Consider the following 24,880-nt stretch of genomic DNA (forward strand, 5'->3'; position numbering starts at 1 on the left):
CCAACGCTGTAGGGACAGAGGCATGGCATTGGGAATTCTAGGCTTGCAGGACAAGTGCCCAGCCTGTCTGTCTCTGCAAAAGTGCCAGGCAAAAGCTTATCAGCCCTGGTTTTGATTTGTGTCATCTCCACTGTTCTGCAGGTTGAGCATGGAGACAGCATGAACGCCAGATCCGCAGCGGGGAGACTCTTCTTTGTCTTCTTCCATTGGAAAAAGCTGGTGATGCGGCTCTGTGTGGGTAAGAAAACCTCACTGTGTGCTGAGCCCTGCTCTCTCCCAGTCAGCGCTCGCCGCTGTGTCTCCCTGTGCTAGGGCCTTGCTGGGCTGAGGCTCTACAGAAGGAGAGGACCCTCCTGGCCACTGATGTCTTCATTGGAGAGACCCCAAAAATGGGAAGTGACAAAAGAAGGGAGGGAGAAGACAAGTTTATTTAAATCAGACACGTGCAGCCCTAGGTGTCTCCACAGCCTGAGATCGGGGGGACTTGCGCTCCCAACACATGGGCCTCAGCAACAGGAGCACAGTCCCTGGTCACTGGGTCCCCCCTTTATCTGTGTGTTGCTCCAGCAGTTGTGTTCCCATCCTGCAAATGGCCCCACCGTGTGCAGCTCTCCTGCGCGCAGGCCTTGCACCAGCATTTGTCACTAGCAAAGCTGGGCTTCTTCAGAGAGGCTTTATCTGGGCCTGTTTTGGGTGTATTTTTAAGAAATCAAGTCATCTTGGATGTCTTTGGGGATGTGGAGAGTAGAAAAGCATTTAAAGGGCACTTTTTTCCCAAAGTGTGAAGATCATCTTGGTTTTTTGCACAATTGTAAAATGAATTCTCTCCTCTGCAGCAAGGGTGGAGAAGGAATAACTTCTTTCAAAAGGGTTAATATTTGCAAACACCGTGCAAGGCCTGCATCCTATGTGATATGTGTGCACAGGGCTGTGGGAGGCTGGAGCAGGGTTAATGTGCTTCTGTGATACACAAATTAAATTCCTCAGTGTGTGGGGGAGGTCTAGCAGTCACCCTCTGATAAATGCTGCTGCGATCTTTGCAGGATTAGGGTCCAGAGGTGGGTGTTTACCTGTGTTGTGTGTATGTGTGTAGCAGCCCAGAAGTAATCGGCTGATGAAAGCCCCTGTGTGGTGTGTGTGGGAGCTCCAGGAGAGACCTGTGCTGCTTGTACGAGCTTGTGATCTCCCTCCAAGAGTAAAAGAAACCCGATTCTAACTTCATACCATCATTTAAAGGCTGCTGGTTTGTCACAGAAAAAGTCATAGCTGCTTAATGGCCAAGATGTGACCAGTGTCATTTTATTTAGGTGGGTGCAAATGATGGAAGACTTTTTCCGTTCTGCATACGCAGTTTGAAATTCACCTGTGTGAAGCAGGGCACTCAGGGTGAGCTGAGCTTATCCTCTAATCAGCACAGCACCTTGATCAAGGTGAAGAGCCACTCAGACAAGCTATCGTCCATGTTACAGAACTGCTTTTGGTTCATCTTTTCTCTGGCATGAAACTCTTGATTTCAGCCTGGGAAGCAGCCCTGGTCAGGACTGGAAGATTTCTCCTGCATGGACACTTCTTATTGTTGCGAGCCTTTGCTGTCCTCAGCAAAGGCTTCTGTCCTCTGGGCATGTACCCAAGCACCATGGTGTGTGTTGCATCTGCATCCTACTGCCTGTCTGTGGGATAACGGATCACTTTGTGCAATGGGAGCTGTTTGAAGGCCTTCACGGTCCCCCTGTCACATCCCAAGGAACAACCTGCTGATGGCTGTGGAGACAAAAGAGCGAGGGAGCCTGTCCTGTTGATGTGGGACTCCAGAGCTCGCCCCAGCAGTGGGCATGGCCAGCAGGGCTGTGGGTGCAGGGAAGGGGAGCCAGGCTTTGGGTCCAGGCCAGCCCCACAGGGACTGTGGTGAGGAGCCGAGGGCTTGTCCAGCTCAGGGAGTGCCACAGCCAATCCCTTCCCCACTCTGCACTGTCATTGTGTGTCATTTTACAGATTGATGTGAGCAATTGCTGGAGTGCTGTGCGGCTTGAGCTTGCAAGCGAGTGTCCTTAGCTGCTGGGAAAAAGGATGCTGCATTTACTAGGGTTCATCACCAGAAGGCCCCGTTTAATGATGTCTAACAAGGGGCTTACTCAAATGCAGCCACTTGGAGGCTCCAGACTCTGAAACAGGGTCTGCTCGTCTGTAGGTCTGATGGCTGCAGGGGCTCGGGAGATGCTGTCAGGGGAGAGAGGTCCTGTGGGCTGCAGAGTGGGGTGGCCCCAGCTGTAGCGCTGTGGCTGTGTGGCTGCTCCACCTGTGTCAGCCTCTCCATTGCCTTCTGCAGGTCTGTGCGTGCAGAGCCTGTACTTCTCTGTGATGAACTCACATGAAAGTCACGTTGAGTAAGTTACCTTTTTTCCTTTCTTTTTCTGACCTCAGTGCTACTCTGGTCTGGGTTAGAGGTGGGCGACAATCCATTATTGTGGAAAGAAAAGGCAAGCACCATCCCAGGATAAAACCTGGGTGAGAAGCAGCTCACTCAATAATGTGAATCCCCAGGAACTTGGAGGACTGTGTTCTGCCTGGCAGGGACTTGAGGGCAGGGCAGACAAAAAAGTAGCAGGATGAAGCAGTGTCGGTGAGCCTGGAGATGCCCTGGCTAGCCTGCAGCAGAGATTCCCTGCTGATGACGGTCACTTCCAGAGTGCCTTGTGGACATCCCACAGTGCTGTTCATTGCCTGGCTCTATCTGGAGGAACAAATGAGGCTCACCTGAGGCAGATGATTTTCTAAAACTCAAGCTATTGAAGGTCCTGAACAGCTTGACCTAACTTTGGCATTAGCTCTCCTGAGATCTGTTTCCACCTAAATTCCTTTGTGGAAAGGAGCCCTTTATGTGCTCTTGGAGTGGTGCATCCTGTTCATAGGACGGAATTGGTCAGGAGCTGGGAGACAGGACAACATGGTCAGGAGCTCAAAACCCTGCATTGGTAGACCTCTTAAAGAGACCTCCAGAACTACCACTGATTCTTAGGCCACTGAAGGCCACGGTGTCTAGCAGGAAATTAACCCTGTTTCTTTCAGAGGAAGTATCTTGGTGCTTGCCGTAGACGCTTTGTGTGGAGAAATCCTTTTCTTGGAAGGTTTGTTAACTATGTCTCATTTGTTTGGGGAATATTGTTGAGAGATGAATCAGTGTCTCAATGGGTGCTGATGTGTGGAGACTGGAAACCTGAGGTTTACCTGCAGATACACAGGAAGGGAAACAGGTAATTTCAGCTAACTGTTGCCCAATGGCATCTTGACATCACTACAAGTGAGTCAACAGGCCATCAGAATAAGGCAATGCACATGCGTGTGTAAAATGTCCTCTGAAGGACAATCAGAGAGGCAAAGATGCGCTGTGGAACTGATCAGTGTGCAGCGAGGCTTTGTCATGGGTGTCATGAGCTTTGTCACGAAGTGAAAGAATAAATGAAATGGGAAATGTAACCAGAATTCTGCCCCTCTCTCCTCTTGTGGATAAACAATGAAAGGATGAATAAGTGAGCGTGTACAGAAAGAGGAATGACTGAAAAGGGAGAGGAACTGGAGGGCCAGAACTGGAGGGAAATGAGATTTTGCTGTCACTGCTGCTCAGAAGGTGGATTAGAAACAGCAGTAAGGACTGTATTTAAAAGATGTGGGTCATTTCTGGGAAGTGCTTCAGGATAGCTCGGTAGCTTTCCAAAGCTCTTCATTATGCAGCCTGCTTCAGCTGCCCTAGTCCTTATGTCTGATACTGCTCTGACTGATCCACTCATCCCTAAACCGCTGCCTCTCTGAATCTCTCTTGGTAGGTTTGAATCTCACTGGAAGCCTTTCCTGACCAGCAAATCCTTATGCTCACTCATGGACAGACCTTTTAAAGGAGAGTTCGAAGCAGTTCTGTGGTTCTGTAAACTGCCTTTTGGACTGCAGAGTTCAGGTATTGCAATGCTCTGCCCTCAGCATTGTCATGTCTTGGACGGACACTGTGCAACTGGAGAGCCTCCCCCTTATGGGGCAGCCTTGTGTGCTGCAGAGGAGATGGAAATACAGCTGGGCACCAGGGTGCACCAGGGGAAGTCTGGACTGACTGGATGGCATGCTTTTGAGAAAAGGTCATAGTCCATGATGGTGGTCACGGAGGAGGGGGGCAGTGCTTTAACTCCAGGCTCTAGCTGTGCCAGGAGGGATGGAAAGGGGAAGGCTGACAGCGATGCTCCTGTGGACGGAGCAGAAGCCATTGTGGAAGTTACCAAATGCCAACAGAGTGAGGTATGACAGACCAGCTTTGATTGCTTGGTAGCACTGGTCATAAAGTGCATGCCTTTTATGCAAAAAAATGCCTCAGTTTGGACAGGTTTGGAGAGATGGATGTGACAAGAGTGGTGTTTGAGCAGACTCTCCCATGTAAAGTGTCCTGCAACTTTATAAAAGGATGAAACCTTCTCTTTAGGGCAGAAGAAAAAGGAGAGTTGGCCTTTGGCAGTGGTGGGGCCAAATATCTTCCCTGAAGATGATTCTTCCACTTCTTGTCTTCCAGTTCTCTCTGCCTTTACCACACTGCAGCTTCTTCCAGAGCAGGAGTTGCCTGGATCCTTTGGCCAGTATGAAGGCTGGGCTGGAGAAGGGTGTTGGGGGAGCAGGCATGTGAGGGAAGTGATAGTTGGGTAGAGAGCCACGGTTTCTGCTGCTACTCAAAGTTTTCTCTCTTAGTGCTCAACTTCACAGCCCTCTCTGCCTCTCACTCCTGTCACTGTTCATCTCCTCTCTCAGTAGGTTTCTCTCTCCGTCCCTTTTAAACATGCCCTTTCAAGCAGCTTTGGTACTGATGAACTTAAGCTGCTAGATCACAGCTCCCTCCCTTTAACTTCTGTCATACCCTGATCTTTCTTCTCAGTATTGCCCCATCCCATCAATTTCCTCTTGCTCTAACTCTATCCCAAGTGTGACAGTCCAGGGCTTGGAAAGTTGGGTGCCTCCCTCAGTTCTGCCTGTCTGCATTCAGGGAGAGCAGAAAGTAGACTGCGGCAGCTGTTGGCAAATGCTTTCATTTGGGCCCTTCTTCTTTCATCTAATTCATTAGAAGGATTTTTCTGCGGCCTCTCATTCTTTCTCTCTACAATACACTGCATGCCTTAAGCAGACGTTCACCCTCTCAGCTACTGGTCTGCTGGGTATCCACACTTGACTTTCTCTCCATTTCTTTAGTGTCGTATTCTCTGTCTAACCAGAGATCCTTCACAATTTTACTGGTATGTTAATGGCACTGAATTGCCTTATGGTCACTAAGATAAGACCCATCTGTCTAGGATACAGCTGGAGTCCTGCTAGGCAGGGCTTTGCTTCTCTGATGCCACCCCAGGAGTTACCTGGGAACATCAAAAAGGCCTTTGGGGATGCTGATCTAACCTGGTGGAGACACTTGTCAGAGAAGGACTTAATCTCTTGTAATCTATTCTTTTGCCAGTTTATGGTGCCAAAGGTGCATTGTGGTCAGCAATGGCTACTCCATCCATGGCCAACGCTTTGGGAAAATTATTGACTCTCACCACGTTATCATAAGGTACTGAATCCTTACTAAAGCCTTAATTAAGCAGAGACTGAGGAGTGATATCCATCACCTAAGGTAATCAAATAACTTTCTTGGAGTTCATGGCCAAGCACAGGCACTGGAGGAGCAAGAATTTGTACCACCTGTTCACAGATGTTGTACCTGGGACCCATCTCCAGCTCGGTGGAGTGGCAGGCAAGCCCAGGACTACGCATTTTTACTCTGACTTGAGAAAGTGATTTAATTTCTCTGTGCGTCACTTCCCTATCTAAAAAATACTGGTTGTCTGCCACCTCTGTCTGCCTTTTTATTATGAGGGAGGCACTATGGTGTGCTTGTGTGAGATGCCCCATACCATGGAACCAGACCGACAGGTTGGGCCATAACGTGTGTTGGTGCCCTCAAGTGAGTTTATGCGGCCAGTCGTGTACCTGACAGCACACGGCTGCCTCCATGGTTGGAAACAAGTCATACTGAAACTGGACAAATTCTGGCTTTGATTCCCAGATTAAATGATGCTCCAGTAAAAGAGCACAAGAAAGATGTGGGTGAGAGAACCAGCATCCGTCTCTTCTTCCCTGAATCGGCTCTGCCTAACCCTCTGGAAAACAGTGACAATGATACGCTGATGGTGTTAGTCCCATTCAAGCCCCTGGATTTCCTCTGGCTAAGGGAAGTATTGCTGAAAACAAGGAAGAAGGTGAGATGTCTTTCATGAGGGAAGGTTGAAACCAGGTTATTTGTAGTGACATACTCAATAGCTCTAATAATTATCTATCTTTCAGATATTTAATGAGCTGCATAATGCACCTGAGACCTTATTTTTCACTAATTAGAAAGACCCCAGTCTCAGCTGCACTGGAGACAGGTGTATGGGAATGAGTGGAAAAGACTGGGAGATCCTTTGTTCCTCTGAACTCTCCTGAGTCCTTCTGAGCACCCAGGCAGAGCAGTGGACCATAGCTAGCTCAGGGGTTCTTATCATGGCACTGTCTGCTGTGCATGGGCATGCCTCAAGTATCTCTCTGCCTTTCTCCTGCAGACGAAGGTGGGGGTTTGGCGCCAGCCCCCCCTGGGAGTGGAGGGGGAATGTCTCTCAGCTACGTATTCTCAACCCATATGTCACCTATGAAGCGACGTACAAACTGCTGCAGCTGAATGCGTCAAGTGGGGTACGATACCATACTGGAGAGCAGACAGATGAGCATCAGTGTTCTGTGTCTTCCCTTTACACCCTACTGCTTCAGGGCCATGCAAGGGAAGAGGAAACCTTTTCATTAGACCAGCTACTCCCTTCCCCTAGTAAATGCAGTCTTTTCCTATAACCTGTTGCTTCAGGTTTGAAGCCCTGTTCCTACCCAGAAAAGGAAGACTTTTCTCTGCCTGCCAGGGCACTGCAGTGTTATCCTTATTCCAGTCTGCCCATTACCCCTTGCCATTTACATTCAAATCCCTGTTTAGAGTTGTATTTCTGTCCATAGTTCTAGACCTCAGAAAACCTGGTTCTCTGGTGATGAGCAGACCTTTCATATGTGTTCCTGTGCTTTCCCTGTCTGAAGACCATTACTGATAATTAGCCAGAATAAAATGGGAGGAATTTTGGTTGGTATTTCTTAAAACACTCTGTTCTAACAGATCTCTGGCCTGAGGCTGGCTGTTATGCCCACTGCTTCTGGAGTGCAGTTTTCCCCTTCGCTGCACGATGGAGGATTATTTCATTAATGAAACTAATGATACTTTGTCTTTGGTCCTGATGATCTTTATGATGGTGCTGTGCAATCTTTAATTAAATTTAAGCCTGCCAGGCACTACTAGGATATGTTTATAATCTGCAACAAACGCAGGAGAAGCTTGAAGGCCTGTTGTGGTAAAATAACCTTGTCCAAGGTCGTGCACTGACTCTAGGCTGGGGTTGAGATTAGATGCCAGGTCTCCTGACTGCTGAAGCAATGCTGTAAAAAAAAAAAAAGTACATTTCCCTGCTATAATGTTTGGAAAGTGCAAATTCAGACGAGGGGTGCAGTGTTTGGTTAGGCTTGGGGGACCCGAGAGCATGTTCAGCCGCCCGCGAGCGTGGTGGCTGTGCTGCTCACTCGCAAGGCTTTTAAGGCAGCGTTTGATTTTGTACTTGGCCATGTTAGCTTTACGTGAGAAGGCGGCAGTTTTGTAGCACGCAGGCCAGGGACAGGAATTTAATACGTGGATTAAAAGTGAGGTATCACACAAGGGCCGCCAGCTGGGAATACACACAAAGAGACACATGAAAAAGACAGAGATGCAGAGACCTTATAGACTCTGTCATGGATGTGGATTTGTTAAAATTGTGCTGATTTCTTCCATTCAAAGCTTTTGATTTGCATGGAGCTCTATGCTCTATCAACCCAGAGGCTGTATGTTCATGAGCCCTCACCTTCTGCAGCGCCTTTTCCTAAGCTTCTCCTTGTGTGAGTTTTGGGAGTTCTGTCCAGGCACCTGTCCTAATTTATTATTTTATTTTTTTGCTATATTGAGTGTGGAAGAAGCTACTGGTCCCAGCTGCAAAGGTGTTGCTGGTGTCAGTATTGTAAAAGTATCAGTCTGAAATCCGAAACAGATGTTCTCTCTTTTCCCTTCCTGGAGATATGCCACCACGGGAATCATTGCTTTGAACTTAGCCCTCCGTATGTGCCAAGAGGTCAATATTGCAGGCTTTGGTTACCCTGGCAACCATGCCAATACTACGCCAATACATTATTACAATATGGGTCACTCACGGAAAAAAGAGGTAGAAAATGCCTCCCTTCAAACTAAGGTGTTGTCCGTAGGGGAACCTACCAGACAAGGCTGGCAGTCAAGCAGCTGAGAGGTCTGGTAGCTGTGGCTGGCGTTACCTGCTGGGTCATACCAGGGGAACATGTTGTAACATTCTTTGTTCTCAGAGAGTAGCTTGGGCACAGATGCTGGAACCTTCAGGGTGCCTTTCATCTGTCCTAGTTTGGTGATGAGGGTCCTGTGCGGTGGAAGTCCTGCAAGGGGCTGCAGAAAAGGGGAGCTGAGCAGGATCTGGTGCATTTTGGGCAGGATGAGGGGCACTGTAAAGGAATAATCTATAACTTTACCTGTCTTGTCCCTGCAGCTCTTTCAGCACAGTATCACTGCTGAGAGGAACTGGCTGCTGAAAATGATCGAGCTGGGGGTGATTGCTGACATAGCCAGCCCTTCCTTCCAGGCCTAGAACTGCTGAGAGAGGACTGTGCTGCTTGCTGTCCTCTCCAGACACCACTGATGATCCCAGCTGGGCTTTGCCCTTGTTCCAGATCGTTTTGAGCAGGTCACAGTATGTCCTGTCGCATGTGAGGGGGGAGATGAATCCCTGATTCAGGGCACTTGCCCTTTCTTCTTTTGTCCTCTGGTTTCCACCACTGATTGCTGTGGTGAGGGTGGAGTGTTGCACAATCCTTCTGCCTTGGGTAATCCTCTCCTATTTTGTAAACAGCCGTCAGTTATTTGTGAAAAGCACCAAACAGATGCTAAGCTGGTCTTCAGCCCCCGAGGAAGGGAGCGGGTGAGGGTGCAATACCTGCCATGGGATTTCAGACTCCTTCCTAAGCAGAATGGAATGAGAGTCATACCCACCACTTTGGAAAAGGGCCAGGTTAAACACTCAGAGATTTCAGTGTCTTGCTAATTGTTGGGAAACATTAATGTCTGCAGGAAACAAGAAACATTGGGTTTTTTGTTGTTCTGTTTGTGAATAAATGCACTTCTGGTTTCAAGGAGTTGGCACTGTCTTGTGGGAGAGGGATTTCTGGTCAGGACAGGTAAGAATTACCTTAGCATCTCCTCTGAGATCTTCTCATGGCTTTATGATCCCATGTAATCCCCTCTATTTTTTTTTTAATATTTTTTTTTCTTGGCATGCTGTCCAGAGGTTTCCATGTCTTTTCCAGCTTCTTCTAAGCATGGAGCCACCCTGCCAAGTCTACATTGTGTGCTGAACATCTTCCACATTTGAGAAGCCCCTTTAAATCCCGACTTATCTGTGGCTGGCTCATGTCCGCATTCCACCTCTGGGACCACACTTCTCATCCTCTGCCACTTCCTTTCAGGATGCAGCTATGTCATATTTCCCCGTCTTTACTTCCCTCATTGCTCCTTTCTTCCTGGCCTGTTATCGTCATGGGCTCAATTCAGATGCTGCCTCACCAAAATGCTGCCTCTACCAGCAGAAAGAACCTACAGGGATGAGCCCACAAGCTGATGGCTGTGTTGGTAGAACCACTTTGCTGTGGCCTCTTCAGCCAGGTGCTCATTGGGAAGAAGGCTCCTCCTGAGTAGCTGTTTGAGGGCCAGCTCTAGGAGTAGGGTTGGCTTAACTTACCCCAGGCTGCACGTGTCTTATAGCGTTTGGGGGGTGGGAGCATTAGTATGGTACCCATATAACTGCAGACTATTTCTATGGGAGATGAAACTTCTGCTTTCCCTCCCATTTCCTTCCTCACTCCCCTTTGCTGTGGTCAGGCTTTCAGGGCACTTCTTGTGCTATTTGTGTCACTCTTTTTTCTGGGTAACTTCTCTTCTAGTATCTCAACCCTGCCTCCTGAAAGATCTCCATAACACCCTGTCTCTCATGATCTGCAAAGTGTCAATGCCCTTCAGGGTTTCTCCTGCTGCTATTCCCTTCTGGCCAGCCTGGTTCCTTCTCCATTAGAGCTGAAATGGTTTTGTCCTGGTTGGTGCGTCCGATTAATGGCCAAAGATATGGTGACAAAACTCCCCCGAAGCTGCTTTGCCCTGGGTGGAAGAACTGGAGGCCCTGGTTCAGCTCATTTTGAGAACGGTCACTTGAAGGCTGAAGGAGGACGACCGAATCTTGCACATGCAAGCAGATCTGAACTGAGCTTGGGAGAAAAAGGGTGTTTGAATAAATTCCTCTTTATCAGCTAAACACTGGCTTCGGGTTTTACTCTGTACACAAATAAGTCTTTACTCTCTAAATAACACATAATAGCCACAGAGGTTCTGCAAATTCCAAAAATACAACGTTCCAAATGCATGCAAGTATGCATTTGGATCCGTCTCGACCACTCTTTTGGAATTTATTGCTTTGTAAGTAATGGGAGTGAGCTCTCAACTATGTGGACAATTAATATTCTATGTTCTTCTCCTGGTAGAGTAAAACAGCGTAAAAATCTTAATGTCTAAAAGGTGATGTTTAAAGCATGCTATGAACTAACCCCAGGAGGTGGTTTACATTTTTTCTCTAGGTAATGTGTATACAAGAACTTTGCCACAGCTTGCGGGAGCTGTGTCTGCACTTTCTGACGCAGTTGTTGCAACATTTTCCTGTCATGTAGTGTCAACTTGTGGTAGTGAAACCATACACACGAGGTTCAAGAGTCTTAGCATTGGTCACTGCCTGTGGCAGCGCTCTCGGCACTTGCAGCAAGCAGCTCTGCTACACAGCTTTTTGCTCTTATGTTTAAGAGCTGGCTGGTTTTTCATCAAAACGGGGTTCTGTAATCTCTCCAGGTAACCATGGTTCATTAGAGCTGCCTCTTGTTGCAAACTTTCCCAGAGTGGTGGAGCAATGTGGTAGAGGCTCAGTATTTAACCATGCTTCGGTGGTGGGTGGCACTGAATCCCCAAATCAACCTTCCTTCTGTCCGGTTTCAAAAGTCTAAGATCTGCAGTCCTCCATGCCCTACGCACCTTTCATGTTCGATAGTCTGAATAAATCCTTGCCCTACAGCAGCCTCATTATTATCAGGAGAACTGGGGGAAAGGAGGTGGAATAAGTAGGATAAGGCAAAGCCACAGTAATACAAAACATATGTAAATTAGGCTACGAGATACCATAATAAGGATGTAATGGAGGGGGAAAGAAAAAGAAAATGAGTCCTATTGTTGCTTCAGTAGAGTCCGTCTGAGGTGGTAAATCCACCCTTCTCAGGGCTGCGGAAAGGCAATTAGACTCCTAAGCACAACACACTTCATAGCCAGGCACTGTGAGCATCCTCGTGTCGATGGTGACAGTGAATGCCGGGCTCTGTGGCCAGCCGAGGGGCAACCATGGTTGATCTGAGGCAGAAGTGCAGGGAGCTGCTGGGCTGTTTGGTGCCAGCCGGCCTCTCTTCTGGGGTCAAGGGAGCTCCACCGTCACTCACTGCCTGTCCACAAATGCTTGGCAAGCGAATCTGGATGCCTCCACCATCTGTGCGAAATCCTTCCAACCATTTAGGTTAAACATTGACTTCAGTAAAATGTAGGGCTCCTAACTGACCTGACATAGTCCATATGGAGTAGCTGCCACAGATAGTGACTATCTTGACACTGATTAATCACTTCTTCTAGTTGTGTTCTTGTCCCTGGTTACTTGACACAGTTCTTCCCTAATAGCTTTTGAATAGTTCTGGGGTGTTCATATGACCTTGGCTTTGGGGAATAGCCCATCTGATGACACACATTACCTACTTCAATGTAGGTTTGGCTGCTTTTCATCAGACTAACTTGGACACTAGCTTTTGGGTTGCTTTTTCTTTCCCCTGTGTACACCAGTATCAGTCCTTTTCTGCAATGGGAAACACCTTAGCTGTGCTGGGTTCTCTTTGATTTAGGTGTCACCATTTGCTATGGGCTGGGACTTGGTCTGTACTATATAGCATGTAGAGACTGTGATTTCACCTCCGTGTCCTTACCTGTCACGTACAGTCACAGCCGTGACAAGCAATCTGCATTACTGATGCTCCTTGCTTTGAAACGAGCAGTTAAATGATCTGTAACTAGAGTCAATCATTGCTCAGACAGACAGCGGCGAAGCTGGCTAACACCCCAAACTAAATGCAGAGTTTCTCTCTCAATCTGAACGTTGTTCTTTTCTTCAAAGGTACAAGATCCAGAAGCAAAGGCAATAGGCCTTCCAGGCTGATCTTCCATCAAGTGTGAGATTATTACACCCACTTGGGACGCATCACAACTGAGAGCTATAGGCATCAGGGCGCCCCAGTAAGGACCTGCTCTGGTGATACCAGTTTCCCAGCTCCCCCACCAGCCTTGGTGCAGGGTGCGTGCGGTTCAGCGTTGTCTCTATCCAGTGTCTGCCGAGTCAGCCAGGGGTTGCTGTGTGAGGCGGTGACTCACCAGTTCCAGGAAGCAATGTATTTGTGGAATTTGCAGCAAAAGGATCTCAAAACCATTTTCGGACTTTTTTTTTTTTTTTTGCCATTTTTCCTTGTGATTTATATAAATTGTTTTTTGCAGCCGTTCTGGTAAAGTTCTGAAACATTTCCTTTAGCACACACGGCTAGTGCTGCATCTGAGAGCAATACTGGGTCAGCTGGTGGAGCAGGACCGCATGCCTGAGCTTCTCAAGTAGTTTCGGGATTTCTTGTGATGTTCCCCATCTCTAGCTCCACACATACTGTGTTGTATAAGTGCCAGCATCTCAGGAATCCCCTCTCTTATCTAATCCGTGTCTTGCAACCAAATAGTTGTTACAGATGGTCCTTTCACTTAAAATAAGCCCCGGTTTGTTTAATCTTTAAATGGTTCTTGCCATGTTCCTCAGCCTCCATTTGCAGATAGACTTGGGGAACTGCTTAGGACGACTACTGAGGCAAATATATCCTCTCTTCTGGGAAATAGCTGTTGACCTACATGTATACTGGGTTAGCTGTGACCATGAAATCACCATAGATACAGACAGCCCTATCTGTTTCCATGGCTATCAATCACCAGTTGTCTTGTCCAAGAGTTTAGCTAACTTTTCTTTTTGGCTGGAGTTCACGAATTATTTTCTTTTAATACAAGCAAGTACAAGATGCTTTGTCAGTCCAGCTGCATTATGTCTGTCTTATGCTATGTAATACCTTGCTTGAGATCACAGAGGTTGAGTATATACTGTCTGCTGGTGTGTTACTTATATTATAATAATGATCAGGAGAACAAAGATTACTTGGACGTGTGTTTTTAGAAACACAGATTTTCTGTAACATCTCCTTTCTAAGAGATCTTTGGTGATCCCACCAGTAAATTGCCAGCAGGGTGAATCATGTTTTATTTTACATGTTATTCTTGCCACTTTAAAAGATTCCAAATGATACTTTTGTTTCTTGTGAACCGAAAGAGGCAATTACATACCATATTATGGCTTTCTACAGTCATTGCACATTGTTGTATGCAAGCTGAAGAATATGAAGTTAACCAGCACTGGCTTTCTAAACTGGTGGCTGGGTTTGATTTGCTAGCCTGCATGTTTTCTGCCGGTGCCCCAGCCCTTGCGGTTTCTATACGATTTGTCCTTGAACAAATGACAATGTGTATTGTGAAGCTGTCCCTTGTGAGAGAAGCCGCACATTCTTTGAACGTCCTTCAAGCTGTACTTTCCACTTGACCCCTGAGCATGGCTGTTGGAAGGATTTCGGATTTCGGGATGCTCCCAAACTCTCCAGCATCTTCAGTGAGACTCCATTGAAATGGTAATTTCTAGGGCATACTTCAGGCTCATCTCAGCTTTAGATAAAAATTAAATGTGGATTGCTTCATTCTGCATACTGAATACTAAAAGATGCACTCATTTGTCCTCTCTGCAGACACATGATGCTCTGCCAATTTCCTTAATCCAGGCACGGAAGCAGTCAGCAATTGTTTCCATTCACTTTTGATTCTGTCTGTAAAAGGAAATACCTGCAATCACGAGAGGCTTTTCAGAACAGGGATTTTGTAGAACTTGCCCAATTTCAACAAACTTTTTGTCTGCTGGCTTAATGGGCACTATCTGGCTGCACATCAGGGTGTCGGTTTTAGCTCCCATTGTGCTGCCATGTGTTTTTCATCGCAGAGATCATCTGTTATTTTAGGATTTCCCCATCTCTCAGTGGCTCTCTACTGACCTGCCAAAGAAGTCCAATCCCTCCCCCCTATATTTTAAACTTTTCTTTATAAGTGGATTGCTCACTGATATTGCGGCTTATATTTAATATCAATTTTCACAGATTTTCATGAGTAGCTATTCCCTATTCCATCTACTTCTAGACTAGTATCCCATCCTCGTCTTTCATTTTTGCAACTTCTCTGTCTATGTGGTGTTAATAATACCCAGCAAGCCTATGACTGGATCCCCAGTAACACTTCTTAGTTATCTACGGAAAGACAGGAGTAGATACATGAATGCACTACCATTTATCAGAGTAAATGAAGGCAGGGAGCTTTATTAGAAGGCTCACAGCTGATTTAAATTAATATTGCCAACTGTGAGGTTTTACAAAGCCTCTTCCAGAAACAATAGCCGTGTCTGCACTGTAAATTAAGGGTGGTATTGAGTTGTACTCACTTTTGTAGCAAGGCATCAAACGCACATTGGAGCACGACCAGGCAAATAGCTCAAAGCCCAGCTGGGGTGTTTGTGCCTCTCCCAGCTTGCTGCCCCCAGCAACCCACCCCCCAAGGTGGGTGCGGAGGGGTGTAAGGTCCTGGGCTCTGATCACTCTATGAATCTCCATAAACCTTACACCTTGTGCCTGGCCACGTGCAATTTGTTCCTGTGATAATTGCAATGCTGTGGTCCAGCCAGATGGATAAAACCTCGGTGCATGTTCATAAGCATTCACTTCTCCACTACTTGCTAGTGTGGTGTAGCTGGGAATGTGGCAGGGGTACAGAGGCAGAGAGTCATTTTCTCTATCCGATACATTTGGATTGTGGGATGTGAAGCATGACCTTCCAGAAATTGGACTCAGAATTTCACAAAAATTTTCCTTTCTTTGCCCATTTGACCTGAGCTAATCTGAGGCAATCGAATCAAGAGACACACTGATACAACTCATATTCCTCTTTAATTCCTAGTACAAACTATACCTTTCATTACATCCTTTTTTCTTGGTTTGTTTTTTTTTTTAAAAAAAAACATTTTTTTAAAACAATTGCAAGAAGAGCAATTCACTCCGAGCATGTCTAGAAACCAGACAGCTACCAGTTTCACTTCCCTCAGTGACATGCAGTGAGAAGCAGGAGTGGTGAAACACAACGCTTTGTATTTCAGGAAGTTTCTCGCTCCGGGTCCTTGAGTGATACCCATGCTGCTTTCCCCTGCACCCCTGGCCTCCTGAAGATGCCCAGGAGAGGAGCTCTTCCTCCGTGGACACTCGTGGTGCTGCTGCAGCTGGTGCTGGTCCCATCACAGGTGGCAGGCTGCCTCCTCAATCCCTGCTTGGAGGTACGTGATCTCTAAACGAGCACAAAATCCTTCTGTTTCTCTGGTGCAACGTTTCCCTCTGCTTGGCAGATTTGCGCATCAAGTCCGTTGTGTGTTAGTTGTCTTACGAAAGCCCGTCTTTTTTTCCAAGGCTGTTACCAACGCAATTGAAGTATTTGAAGTAAATGCTGGTCTCAAAAACATCTGAGAACCAGAACCAGCAGCATGAACCATTTCTTCTTGTTGGCTTTCTGTACCTCTGAGGTTACTGCAGGACAGTTAATCTAATAGATTATGTTTCCCTTCAGGAAGAGATCCAAGCCTCATCTATATTTTCTGCAAAATACAGGATTTTCGCCTGATTTGTACTGTAGAGTGATTTCACCGGTACCACAAGTACCTAGCACTGATAGCCGCCTTTTGCAAACTTTTGCCGACAATTATTGCTTACAGAATATCTGTGGTTAGAACTGCCTGCTTATCTGCAGTGTGACAAAGCTGAGAGCTGCTCCTGGACACACGCTGCATCCCCGTGTGTTTGTTTTGCTGTCTCTCTAAAAGGTTGCTGCTGGTTCATCCATAGCCTCAAGGAACACTGTCCTGTAGTTTTGCACCTGCTTCAATCAGCAAGAAATGTAGCTCTTCCTGGGGAGTAGGACTGGTTCTATTAGAATTGGGAAAGATGCTTAGGATATATAATATTATTTCCTAGATCTCAGGGCAGCTCATTTAGATTAACTACAGGGTTAGTTATTCTGCTCCTGCTTTCCTGACAGTGTAATTTTCTGGCACTCTCTGAAGAGCAGATGTTGACCGTGGTTGGATCTGCCACTGTTACAGGTCACCCCTAACAAAGCTTTCAGATGCACGGGACTGAACGTCTCTAGAGTTCCGGCTGAAGTCCCAAATACCACCCAGAACTTGGATCTTAGTTTCAGCAATCTGAAATCACTAGGGCCAAATTATTTTTCATCAGTCCCTGAACTGCAGCTTCTGGATCTTACAAGGTAATGACCTCTTTTATGTGGATACTGGTTAATCTTGCTTCACCAGCTGGGCCACCGTGTTTGCTTATTTTGGGGTCTGTTGGTCTTGGCTGTTCTTTTTTCTTTTTTTGGCTTGTGCCTTTATCCCTGTGTCTGTCTCTCTGCACATCCCCATGGGCAAGGGATGGGCAGCTTTCAGTCCAGTTACAGAGTGCGCACCCTCTGCGCAGAGCTGGGTCTGTCACTCAGATCTTGTAGGCTGGGATGTGAGAAGGAGGAGGAAGATGTTTTACTTCTCTCTGAACAAGAAAAATGTCAGACTTTTCACTGTTACAAAAACCCTGAAGTAGAACATCTTGGGAGAGCTGTTTTTCTAATCACAGTTTAAAAAAAAATAATAATGAAGGTACATTCATTTTCTAAAAGGCTGTTTTAAAATATCAACATATTATCTTTTCCCTTCTCCTCGCATATCTGGGGGAGGAGATGGGGGAGGCTTATTAGCAAATTTGAATTGATGTATAATTTCCATTGACTTGAGACAACAGTTTCTCTGGGTAAATTGTTTCTCTGAAAAATGTCACTCAGTCCCATCACAGTTACAGCTCCGAAGTGGCTGAGTGGCAGAGCAGGTTTGCTGTGAGGCACTGGCTGGATTATTTAACAAATTTTGCTTGAATTCACTGCAGAATGGATTTGGGTCTCAAATTCTGTATCTTCCCATATGAAACCATCTTTAGGTGGCCACCCTCTTTTTCCCCTCTTCCTTTTCTCCTTTAGAGCCAACATGGCCTGGGGTCTGTTTCCTCCCAGATGTCATCAGCAAAACTATTGCCAGAGTTGTGAGCTTTGCCACTGGCTGCGTCATGCTGGTGCCAGCGTGCTGGTGCCCAGAAGTGGTTGAGGTGACTGCCTGAAGGCTGTGAGGGTGCAAGGTGTAAGGGAGTGCTGTATCTGGTTGGCTCTGCCGTGGATGCTGGCCATTACGATCTCACTTGGGCCTAAACAGAAAGCTAGAATTCTTCTTTCCTTCTGCCTGCATGAATTTTTTTTATCTTCACCGTGGCTCAAGGTCTCTTGCTTTGCAATTGAACTTCAGATTTAGAGAGGGAGGAGGAGGTGAGAGAAGGTCTTCTGCTCTGGAAGGGTTCCCTTTGCACATTCAGGAGTGCTGGCTCTGCCCAGCACAGTAAAGCCAAACCAACCCCCGGCGTGAGGTTGAGCCTGAGAATGTTGCACCAGCGCCCAGTGCAGAAATGTTAGTGAATATGTAATGAAAGGGACGGTGTTTCATCCACGTTTATTCTTTTTTCCTGACCAACAGGTGCAACCTCCACACAATAGAAGATAACTCTTTTGAGGATCTTCATAAACTGACCAGCTTAATTTTAACTGCCAATTCCCTCCAGTACCTGGGGACAGCAGTCTTCTGTGGCTTAACATCTCTGAAAAAACTAGTATTGGTGGAAACCAACATAGCCTCTCTGTCTGACCTACCCATTGGACACTTGCATAGCCTGCAGGAGCTGAATTTGGGCCACAACCGCATTGCTTCCTTGAAGCTTCCCAAGTATTTCACCAACCTGACCTCTCTCAGGCACCTGAGCTTTCTCTCCAATAAGATTACATATATCTCCAAAGGAGACCTTGATGCCCTGAGGGAAGCGAACAGGTTCAACCTCACACTGGTGCTTTCCTTGAATGATATAAAATACATAGAGCCAGGGTCCTTTGCAGGGATTCACCTTGGTGAGCTGGTTCTAAGGTCCTCTTTTGAGAACTTCATTGTGATGCGCACTTCTCTTCAAGGTCTGACTGGTTTACAGGTCAACAGACTAATAGTTGGAGAGTTCCGCAACAGTCAGAGACTGGTAGACTTTCAGAGCGGACTCTTGAGTGGACTGTGTCAGGTACAAATGCAAGAGTTTGTCTTAATCTGTTTCAGGGATTTTGAGAATAACACAGACACTCTTTTTAACTGCATAGGCAACGTCTCCAGCATTCGGTTGGTGAATCTCGAACTTGAAGAGGTGTCAGAGGTTCCTATGTTCTCTCAAGTGAAACAACTGGAATGCAAGAAATGCAAGTTTAAGGAAGTGCCTGCCATGAAGCTGTCTCTTTTCAAGGAGCTGAGAGTGCTTCGTATTACCAAGAGCAAATACCTCAGTAGCTTCCAGCAGAAATTTGAGAGTCTAAGTAACCTGGAGGTCATAGACTTGAGTGAGAATCGCCTCTCCTTCACTGGCTGCTGTTCCCGTAAGTTTCACAACTGTCCAAATTTAAAACACTTGAACCTAAGCTTCAATTCTGACATCAGTGTGACTGGAGATTTCACTAATGTGAAGAATTTGTTATATTTGGACTTTCAGCACACAAACTTATTTGGTCCTGGCTCCTATCCAGTGTTTCTATCCCTTCAGAAACTTATTTACCTCGATATTTCCCATACCAGAACTCATGTTAAATCCCAGTGTACATTTTGTGGCTTGAACTCTTTGCAAGTGCTCAAGATGGCAGGCAACTCCTTTGAGAACAATAAACTGGCCAACAACTTCAAAAACCTAAGTCACCTCCACATCTTGGATATTTCAGGTTGCAAATTAGTACACGTGGATCGAAGAACATTTGATGCGCTCTCTGAACTAAAAGAGCTAAACATCAGCAATAATAAGATACTGAGCTTTGACCCTGTGGTCTACAAGCCCCTTCAAGCCCTCACAGCCTTGGATTTCAGCAACAACCAGCTGAGTGTTTTGTCGGACTCAGCCCTGGAAATCCTGCCTGATAGTCTGGTCCTGTTAGACATCTCTCAAAACCTGTTTGAGTGCTCTTGCACGTACCTGAACTTTCTGAAATGGATCAAGGAAAAGCAGGAGCTACTGCAGAACAAGGAGTTGATGATATGCCACACGCCTGCATATGTGAAGAACGTGAGCCTGTCAAGCTTTGATCTGTCCTCCTGCCAACTCAATGCCAGCACAGTGTCACTCTCAGTGATCATGTTGCTCACTGTAGCGGCATTCCTCTTCCTGATTTACAAGTACTACTTCCAGCTATACTACTCAATGGTGCTGCTCAGTGGGTGTAAACACTCTGCAGAAAGGGGTAACACCTATGATGCATTTGTCATCCACTCCAGCAAAGACCAAGAATGGGTGTTGAAGGAGCTGGTGGAACCCTTAGAAGGAGGAACACCTCCCTTCCAGCTTTGTCTTTTCTCCAGAGATTTCCTACCAGGGGTACCTGTTGTCACCAATATCATCCAAGAAGGTTTTCTGAGTAGCAGAAATGTCATCGCAGTCATCTCTACTAACTTTCTGGAGAGCAAGTGGTGCAGCTTTGAGTTTGACATTGCCCAGTCCTGGCAGCTTGTTGAAGGAAAGGCTGGAATCATCATGATTGTACTAGAAGAAGTGAATAAGGCCTTGCTGAGGCAGAGGCTGGGGCTGTCCCGATACCTGAGGAGGAACACCTATCTGGAGTGGAAAAACAAGGAAATAAGCAAGCACATCTTCTGGAGGCAGCTGACAGGAGTCCTGCTAGAAGGCAAAAAATGGAATCACGAGGAGGTAAAGCTCATGTGAGAGAAAGAGAGATCACTTCCGTCCTGTCTCCCATCCTGGCCTTTACTGATGGCTGGTGCTCAGAAGTTGGTTCTTCTGTGGCTGTTCAGAGTTGGAGGAAGTGGATGGAGGCACTGTAAAAGCACTACAGAAATACCTGCCTTGCTGGTCAACCGTTCTCAAGGGAACTTGCAAGCTAAGGAGTGACAACAGCTAGAAGAGCTGCCCATGCCTGAGCTCCATGTTTGTCTGTAGCTGTCAACCAAAGCTGGTCCAGCAGTCCATGCAGGTCTGGGGGGCTGGTGAATAGATGGAGTGCTCTTACGGTCATTTGTCTGCCTCTGAAAGTGGATTTGGGTCCTGGGGCCATTTGTCCCAGGGTCTGTTGCTTTGAGTGGACCTCAGGTTCTCCAAGGGGAGATAAAAAGTACAGGATTCTTGGCTCTAAAAATGGTGGGAAACAGAAACAAAATTGGGATCCTGAAAGTCTTGGGTCCACCTCCTTAGGCACCGTGACTCAGGGGAAAAACCCTACAGAAGGAAACGGGGTGCCCTGCAGCTGCAGACTGCATGGCAGCTACTCAGTGAAGCTGAGCAGTTATGTCATCAGTGTGGGGGCAGGTTGCCATTGGTGGGAAATTTCCCCGATGTGTTTATTTCAGTTTTCTTTAGACCAAGAGCAAATACTGAAACCCCCAAATATTTCCATCACCCGGAACTCTTGTTTATATCCAGATTATATAGCATTTAAGAGAGTGCTTTGAGGTTTTCTTGTGGTATCTAGAGATCAGTGGGACTAGAAGAAGCTGCAGAAATGCTTGATAACTTTAAAATCAAGATATTTCTTTGCTCCAACTGCTTTTCCTCGTCCAGCGTTTCTGGATATACTGTGTGGGGCTGCCCCATATGAGCAAGATTGAGCTGGAGCAAAGTGTTTTGATGTTTACAGCCAGCCAGTTCTAGAAGAAGCTTTTCCACTCTCTGGACCAACCTTAATTCACTGTTGGAAGGTGCTGTAGGAGCCTTCAGCCCATGGCTTGAAATGGGCTTTAGATATGTTTGGACCTAAGAGGCTGAGAGCCCCTCTTCCTTCCTCCCATCGTGCTGTGGCAGCCTCTGGTCCTGGTGGACATCTCCACATGTGTGGTCAGCCTTTCCAAGGCTTCGGCTGCTACGTGGAACAGGACAGTTACTGGGAGAGTTTTGCCTTTGATTCACTGAGAACGTGCCTGACATTTTGCAGGGAGAAGAGCTGGAGGAGAGAAGCCTGGGTGAGCTAAACTAACTGTATGCCAGCACTGCCCTGAAAAAAGGGAAGGGAAGTCTAAATGCCATTGAATCATATTACAGAGCACTCCACTGATGTGTCGAATATTGAGTAGTGCTGGAGTATTGCTCTCTATTTACGGAAGGCTTTGGTTGGGATTAATCACTGAATTAGTTTAGTTTTAAACTTGCAAATCCTTCTATAATCAATGACGTTCTACAGAGATAAAACAGAAGCAATTGAGTGGTGAATCAGATCTGATATTTATTCAGAAGAAAGGGCCTGATCCACCTCACTTTTCCAAGCACCAGTCAGCAACATCTCCGACAGCTCCGTGGAAGCCAGTGATAAGTGAGATCGACATCAGGCACTATTTGCAAAAGAGGGAGAGCTGGTTCCAGGGCTCGTGCTGGCAAAAGCTGAATCACGGTTCCTCTTTATGTGCTGTGTCAGTCGTATATTGCGATAACACTACCAAAAAGTCCCCACAGCCCTCTTCTCTAAGGTTTTTTTGTGACCTATGAGATGAAGCTTTAATAGAACTAAGCTCCATGCTGCGTTCACTTGCCGAGCGAGTTTGTTTTGCATCTGCTAAGCCCTGTTGCGGGGATTTCCAAGGCACGGCGCTCCTCACCTCCGCCGGGATCGATGGGCGCTGAGCGCCACGTCCCGCCAGCAGAGCTGAGTCCTCGCCCAGGGGCAGAGGCTGCTGGGGCTGGGGAGGGGGTTTAGCAAGCGAGGGCACAGCTCCAGGTTCCCTGCATTGAGGCTAAAAGAAGAGCACGGAGGACAAAGCAAATATTAGCCCGGATTTCAGCAGCTACAAGTCAAACTGGAAAACAAACGAGGAAAAATTAAATGGGGTGGGAGTTCCTGCTGCTGAACTGAGCAGCATCAAAGTGACATTCCTCCTTTCTGTCTGTGGTTCGTCTACAAACGATTCAGCGTATATGTATTTCTGGCACAAAGCAGAGAGTCCTATGATGCTTGATTGTAATTATAATAATGAGTTTCAGAAAGCCTGCAAGAGGTTCTGGGCATTATAATAAGGGTTTAGAACAGTATTGTTTAAAAAACAAGTGTTTGTTGAATATCAAAGCAACTTTAGGAAGAGAGCTGAGGTGATGCTGAGAGGAGGCTCCCACTTGTATAATTTAAAAAGAAATCAGTCACTTGTTCTTCTCTCCCTATTCAGAGTCTCCGCAGCAGAGATGGATACGTGAGTTGCCCCAAGGCTTTCTGACTGCCCGAGAGAAAGCACAAAAGCCATCATAGCTTCTGGAGGGGGTGATGGGAGCGAGACGGTGCAGTGAGACAGAGACAGGGGGCTGTGGCATTCAGAAAACAAGGGAGTTTGGAAGAGGTTCATCCTCTGCAAGCCCCGCAGTCACTGTCACCCCTGCTTCCCTCCACGCATTTAGATTTCACTTGGCCTCAGCAGTAGTTGGTGCTTTGAAGCCACAAGCTGATTTCTTTTATTACTGAGACCTTCAGGAACAGAACAGGGATATGTTTGGTTTTTTTGCTGCGTGGCACAAGGAGGCTCAGGAGGACAGGCTGGCTGGTGACACGGACACCCGCCAATGGGACCTGGGTGCCAGGCACAGCCGTGTGCTGTAAACGTCCATCCTCTGCTGGGCGAGCGGCTCCCAGCCCTCCCTCAGGGGGCATTAACCTGCCCCCCCGCCACTGCCCGTCTTCCATGCTTTGTGCTCTCTGAGTCTTGGGGGAAAAGGACTGTGTGAACAATTACATTTTCACAATTTTCCCAGCGGAGGAAACATAGATTTGGTTTTTGGAAGATGCAAAACCACTTTCCCCGATACTCTAAATGGGGAAAATATTGTGATTCAAACAGAAACACACACACATATTTGCCTGTGTTACAGGAAGCAAATTTCCAGAGGAAAACTCTGAATGTTCTCATGGTTCCAAACATGTTGGCATGCGTTGTTGTTTGGAAGTGTTGGCTGTGCAGCAGGTAGCTTTGATATTATTTATTTGTTTGGGTGAATAAATGAGCAGCCAACCAAACATCCATGCAGGTCTGCATTCATCTTTCGTGTAAGTAGCTGAACGCGTTCCAGTTATTAAAGCACCTATTTTACTAAGGTCATAAAAACAGATGGAGATGAAGCTCTGAAGGGCTGTTGCACCCGAGCTATTTCATTTCATTTGTGATGGGGATGTGCCCCGATTTCACGATGTACTTAATTTGACCCATGCAAAATGCCAGGAGAGACGAAGCCGGGGTCTTACTTGCGTTGCGGAGGGTGATGTCTCAGAGGCAGACCATACGATGTGCCGGCATCATCGCCAAGATGTGGTTTGCATTGAAGGCTCTGAGCGGAGCGAGCCCTCATTAGCATGATTGCATTTGTGATCTCCACGCTGTAGCGGAGACATTATGTAAAAAGCTGCAAACTCGAGCCATTTGCATCGATGCCTGCCTGGATCTGGCTGGCTGCAGGAGCAGCGCGGCGTGAACGCTCCCTTGGCTTCCCCAGGTATTAGCACAGAGTCCCGGTGTCGGGTAAAAAAATCAACAAAACAAGAAAAAAGCAGCTGGTTTCCCTGGACCGACTGATATTTGACAGGAACAGGTTGGAACTTTTCTGGGAGAGTGTTTGTCCTTTGGGAAATGCTATTTTGTAGGTGGTTTATGTAATTTAATGAGGTAGCGTAGTGAATTCATGGAACAGAAATTGTCATAGCAGGGTTTCTGGTCGAGTATTGCACGGGGTTGTAATCTTGGAACAGGCACTTTGCATGGAAACAGTGATTTTTGCAATGTTTTGGAGGGGTTGGAAAAAAGGATTTCAAATAAAAGTTAAATTGCTCCACGACATCATTTAAAAAAAATGTCAGTTTAGGCTCGTGCTGTTGTTTGTCTGAGTACCCTTTCATTCTGAAATTTCTATTTATATAATCTGACTAGCCTCCCAAAACAAACCCAAAATGTAACAATCTTTCCGCTTACCCAAATTAAACAACACAAATTTCGTTTTATGGGAGAACTCGTGATTTTTCGTTGCTGTACCATGCTGCAAAGCCGAACCTTTGACAAAATGGAAATTCCACTTCTATGAGGGCTCTTACCCCGACCCTCTGAAAGTTAAACCTTCCCCTGGCTTTATCACAAATGTACTTTGGGCCGTACAAAAACACTGGAGAAGCCCCAGAACGAATTTCCCGAAGTGCCTTTTGCAAAACATCTTGAGTAGGTGCAGTCAATCAATAGGAGCTGCCCGAGAGCGATTGAACGTGGTGGGGAAGAAGCAATTCCTTAACAAGTTGTTCTTTGCCGTCGCAGCTCAGGCTGAGAATTGGGAC

General features: G+C 46.7%; 2 protein-coding genes across 2 annotated transcripts in view; both read left to right on the forward strand.

Annotated features, from left to right (window-relative positions):
• The window catches only part of LOC134523911 (CMP-N-acetylneuraminate-beta-galactosamide-alpha-2,3-sialyltransferase 4-like), a 53,382-nt gene extending 44,608 nt beyond the window's left edge, over positions 1-8,774 (forward strand). Inside the window, 11 exon segments of the mRNA XM_063353424.1 lie at positions 2,322-2,379; positions 2,910-2,947; positions 3,069-3,125; positions 3,822-3,949; positions 4,550-4,613; positions 5,477-5,572; positions 6,068-6,260; positions 6,603-6,626; positions 6,628-6,732; positions 8,154-8,324; positions 8,676-8,774. Of these exon segments, the coding sequence (XP_063209494.1) occupies positions 2,322-2,379; positions 2,910-2,947; positions 3,069-3,125; positions 3,822-3,949; positions 4,550-4,613; positions 5,477-5,572; positions 6,068-6,260; positions 6,603-6,626; positions 6,628-6,732; positions 8,154-8,324; positions 8,676-8,774 (1,033 nt within the window).
• Positions 8,775-15,597: 6,823 nt separating this feature from the next.
• Positions 15,598-24,535, forward strand: TLR4 (toll like receptor 4). The gene is made up of 3 exons (XM_063353327.1): positions 15,598-15,752; positions 16,572-16,738; positions 18,042-24,535. The coding sequence occupies exons 1-3, from the start codon at positions 15,648-15,650 to the stop codon at positions 20,299-20,301; spliced, it is 2,532 nt and encodes an 843-aa protein (XP_063209397.1). The 5' UTR covers positions 15,598-15,647; the 3' UTR covers positions 20,302-24,535.
• Positions 24,536-24,880: the final 345 nt, after the last annotated feature.

The sequence above is a fragment of the Chroicocephalus ridibundus genome, chromosome 15 (genome assembly GCF_963924245.1).
Source record: "Chroicocephalus ridibundus chromosome 15, bChrRid1.1, whole genome shotgun sequence".
In the NCBI taxonomy this organism is placed as follows: domain Eukaryota; kingdom Metazoa; phylum Chordata; class Aves; order Charadriiformes; family Laridae; genus Chroicocephalus; species Chroicocephalus ridibundus.

Coding starts and splice junctions, on each gene's coding strand:
- TLR4 (XM_063353327.1), top strand. CDS start 15,648: ATGCCCAGGAGAGGAGCTCTTCCTCCGTGGACACTCGTGGTGCTGCTG. Junction 15,753..16,571: donor TCCTCAATCCCTGCTTGGAG/GTACGTGATCTC, acceptor CCACTGTTACAG/GTCACCCCTAACAAAGCTTT. Junction 16,739..18,041: donor CAGCTTCTGGATCTTACAAG/GTAATGACCTCT, acceptor CCTGACCAACAG/GTGCAACCTCCACACAATAG.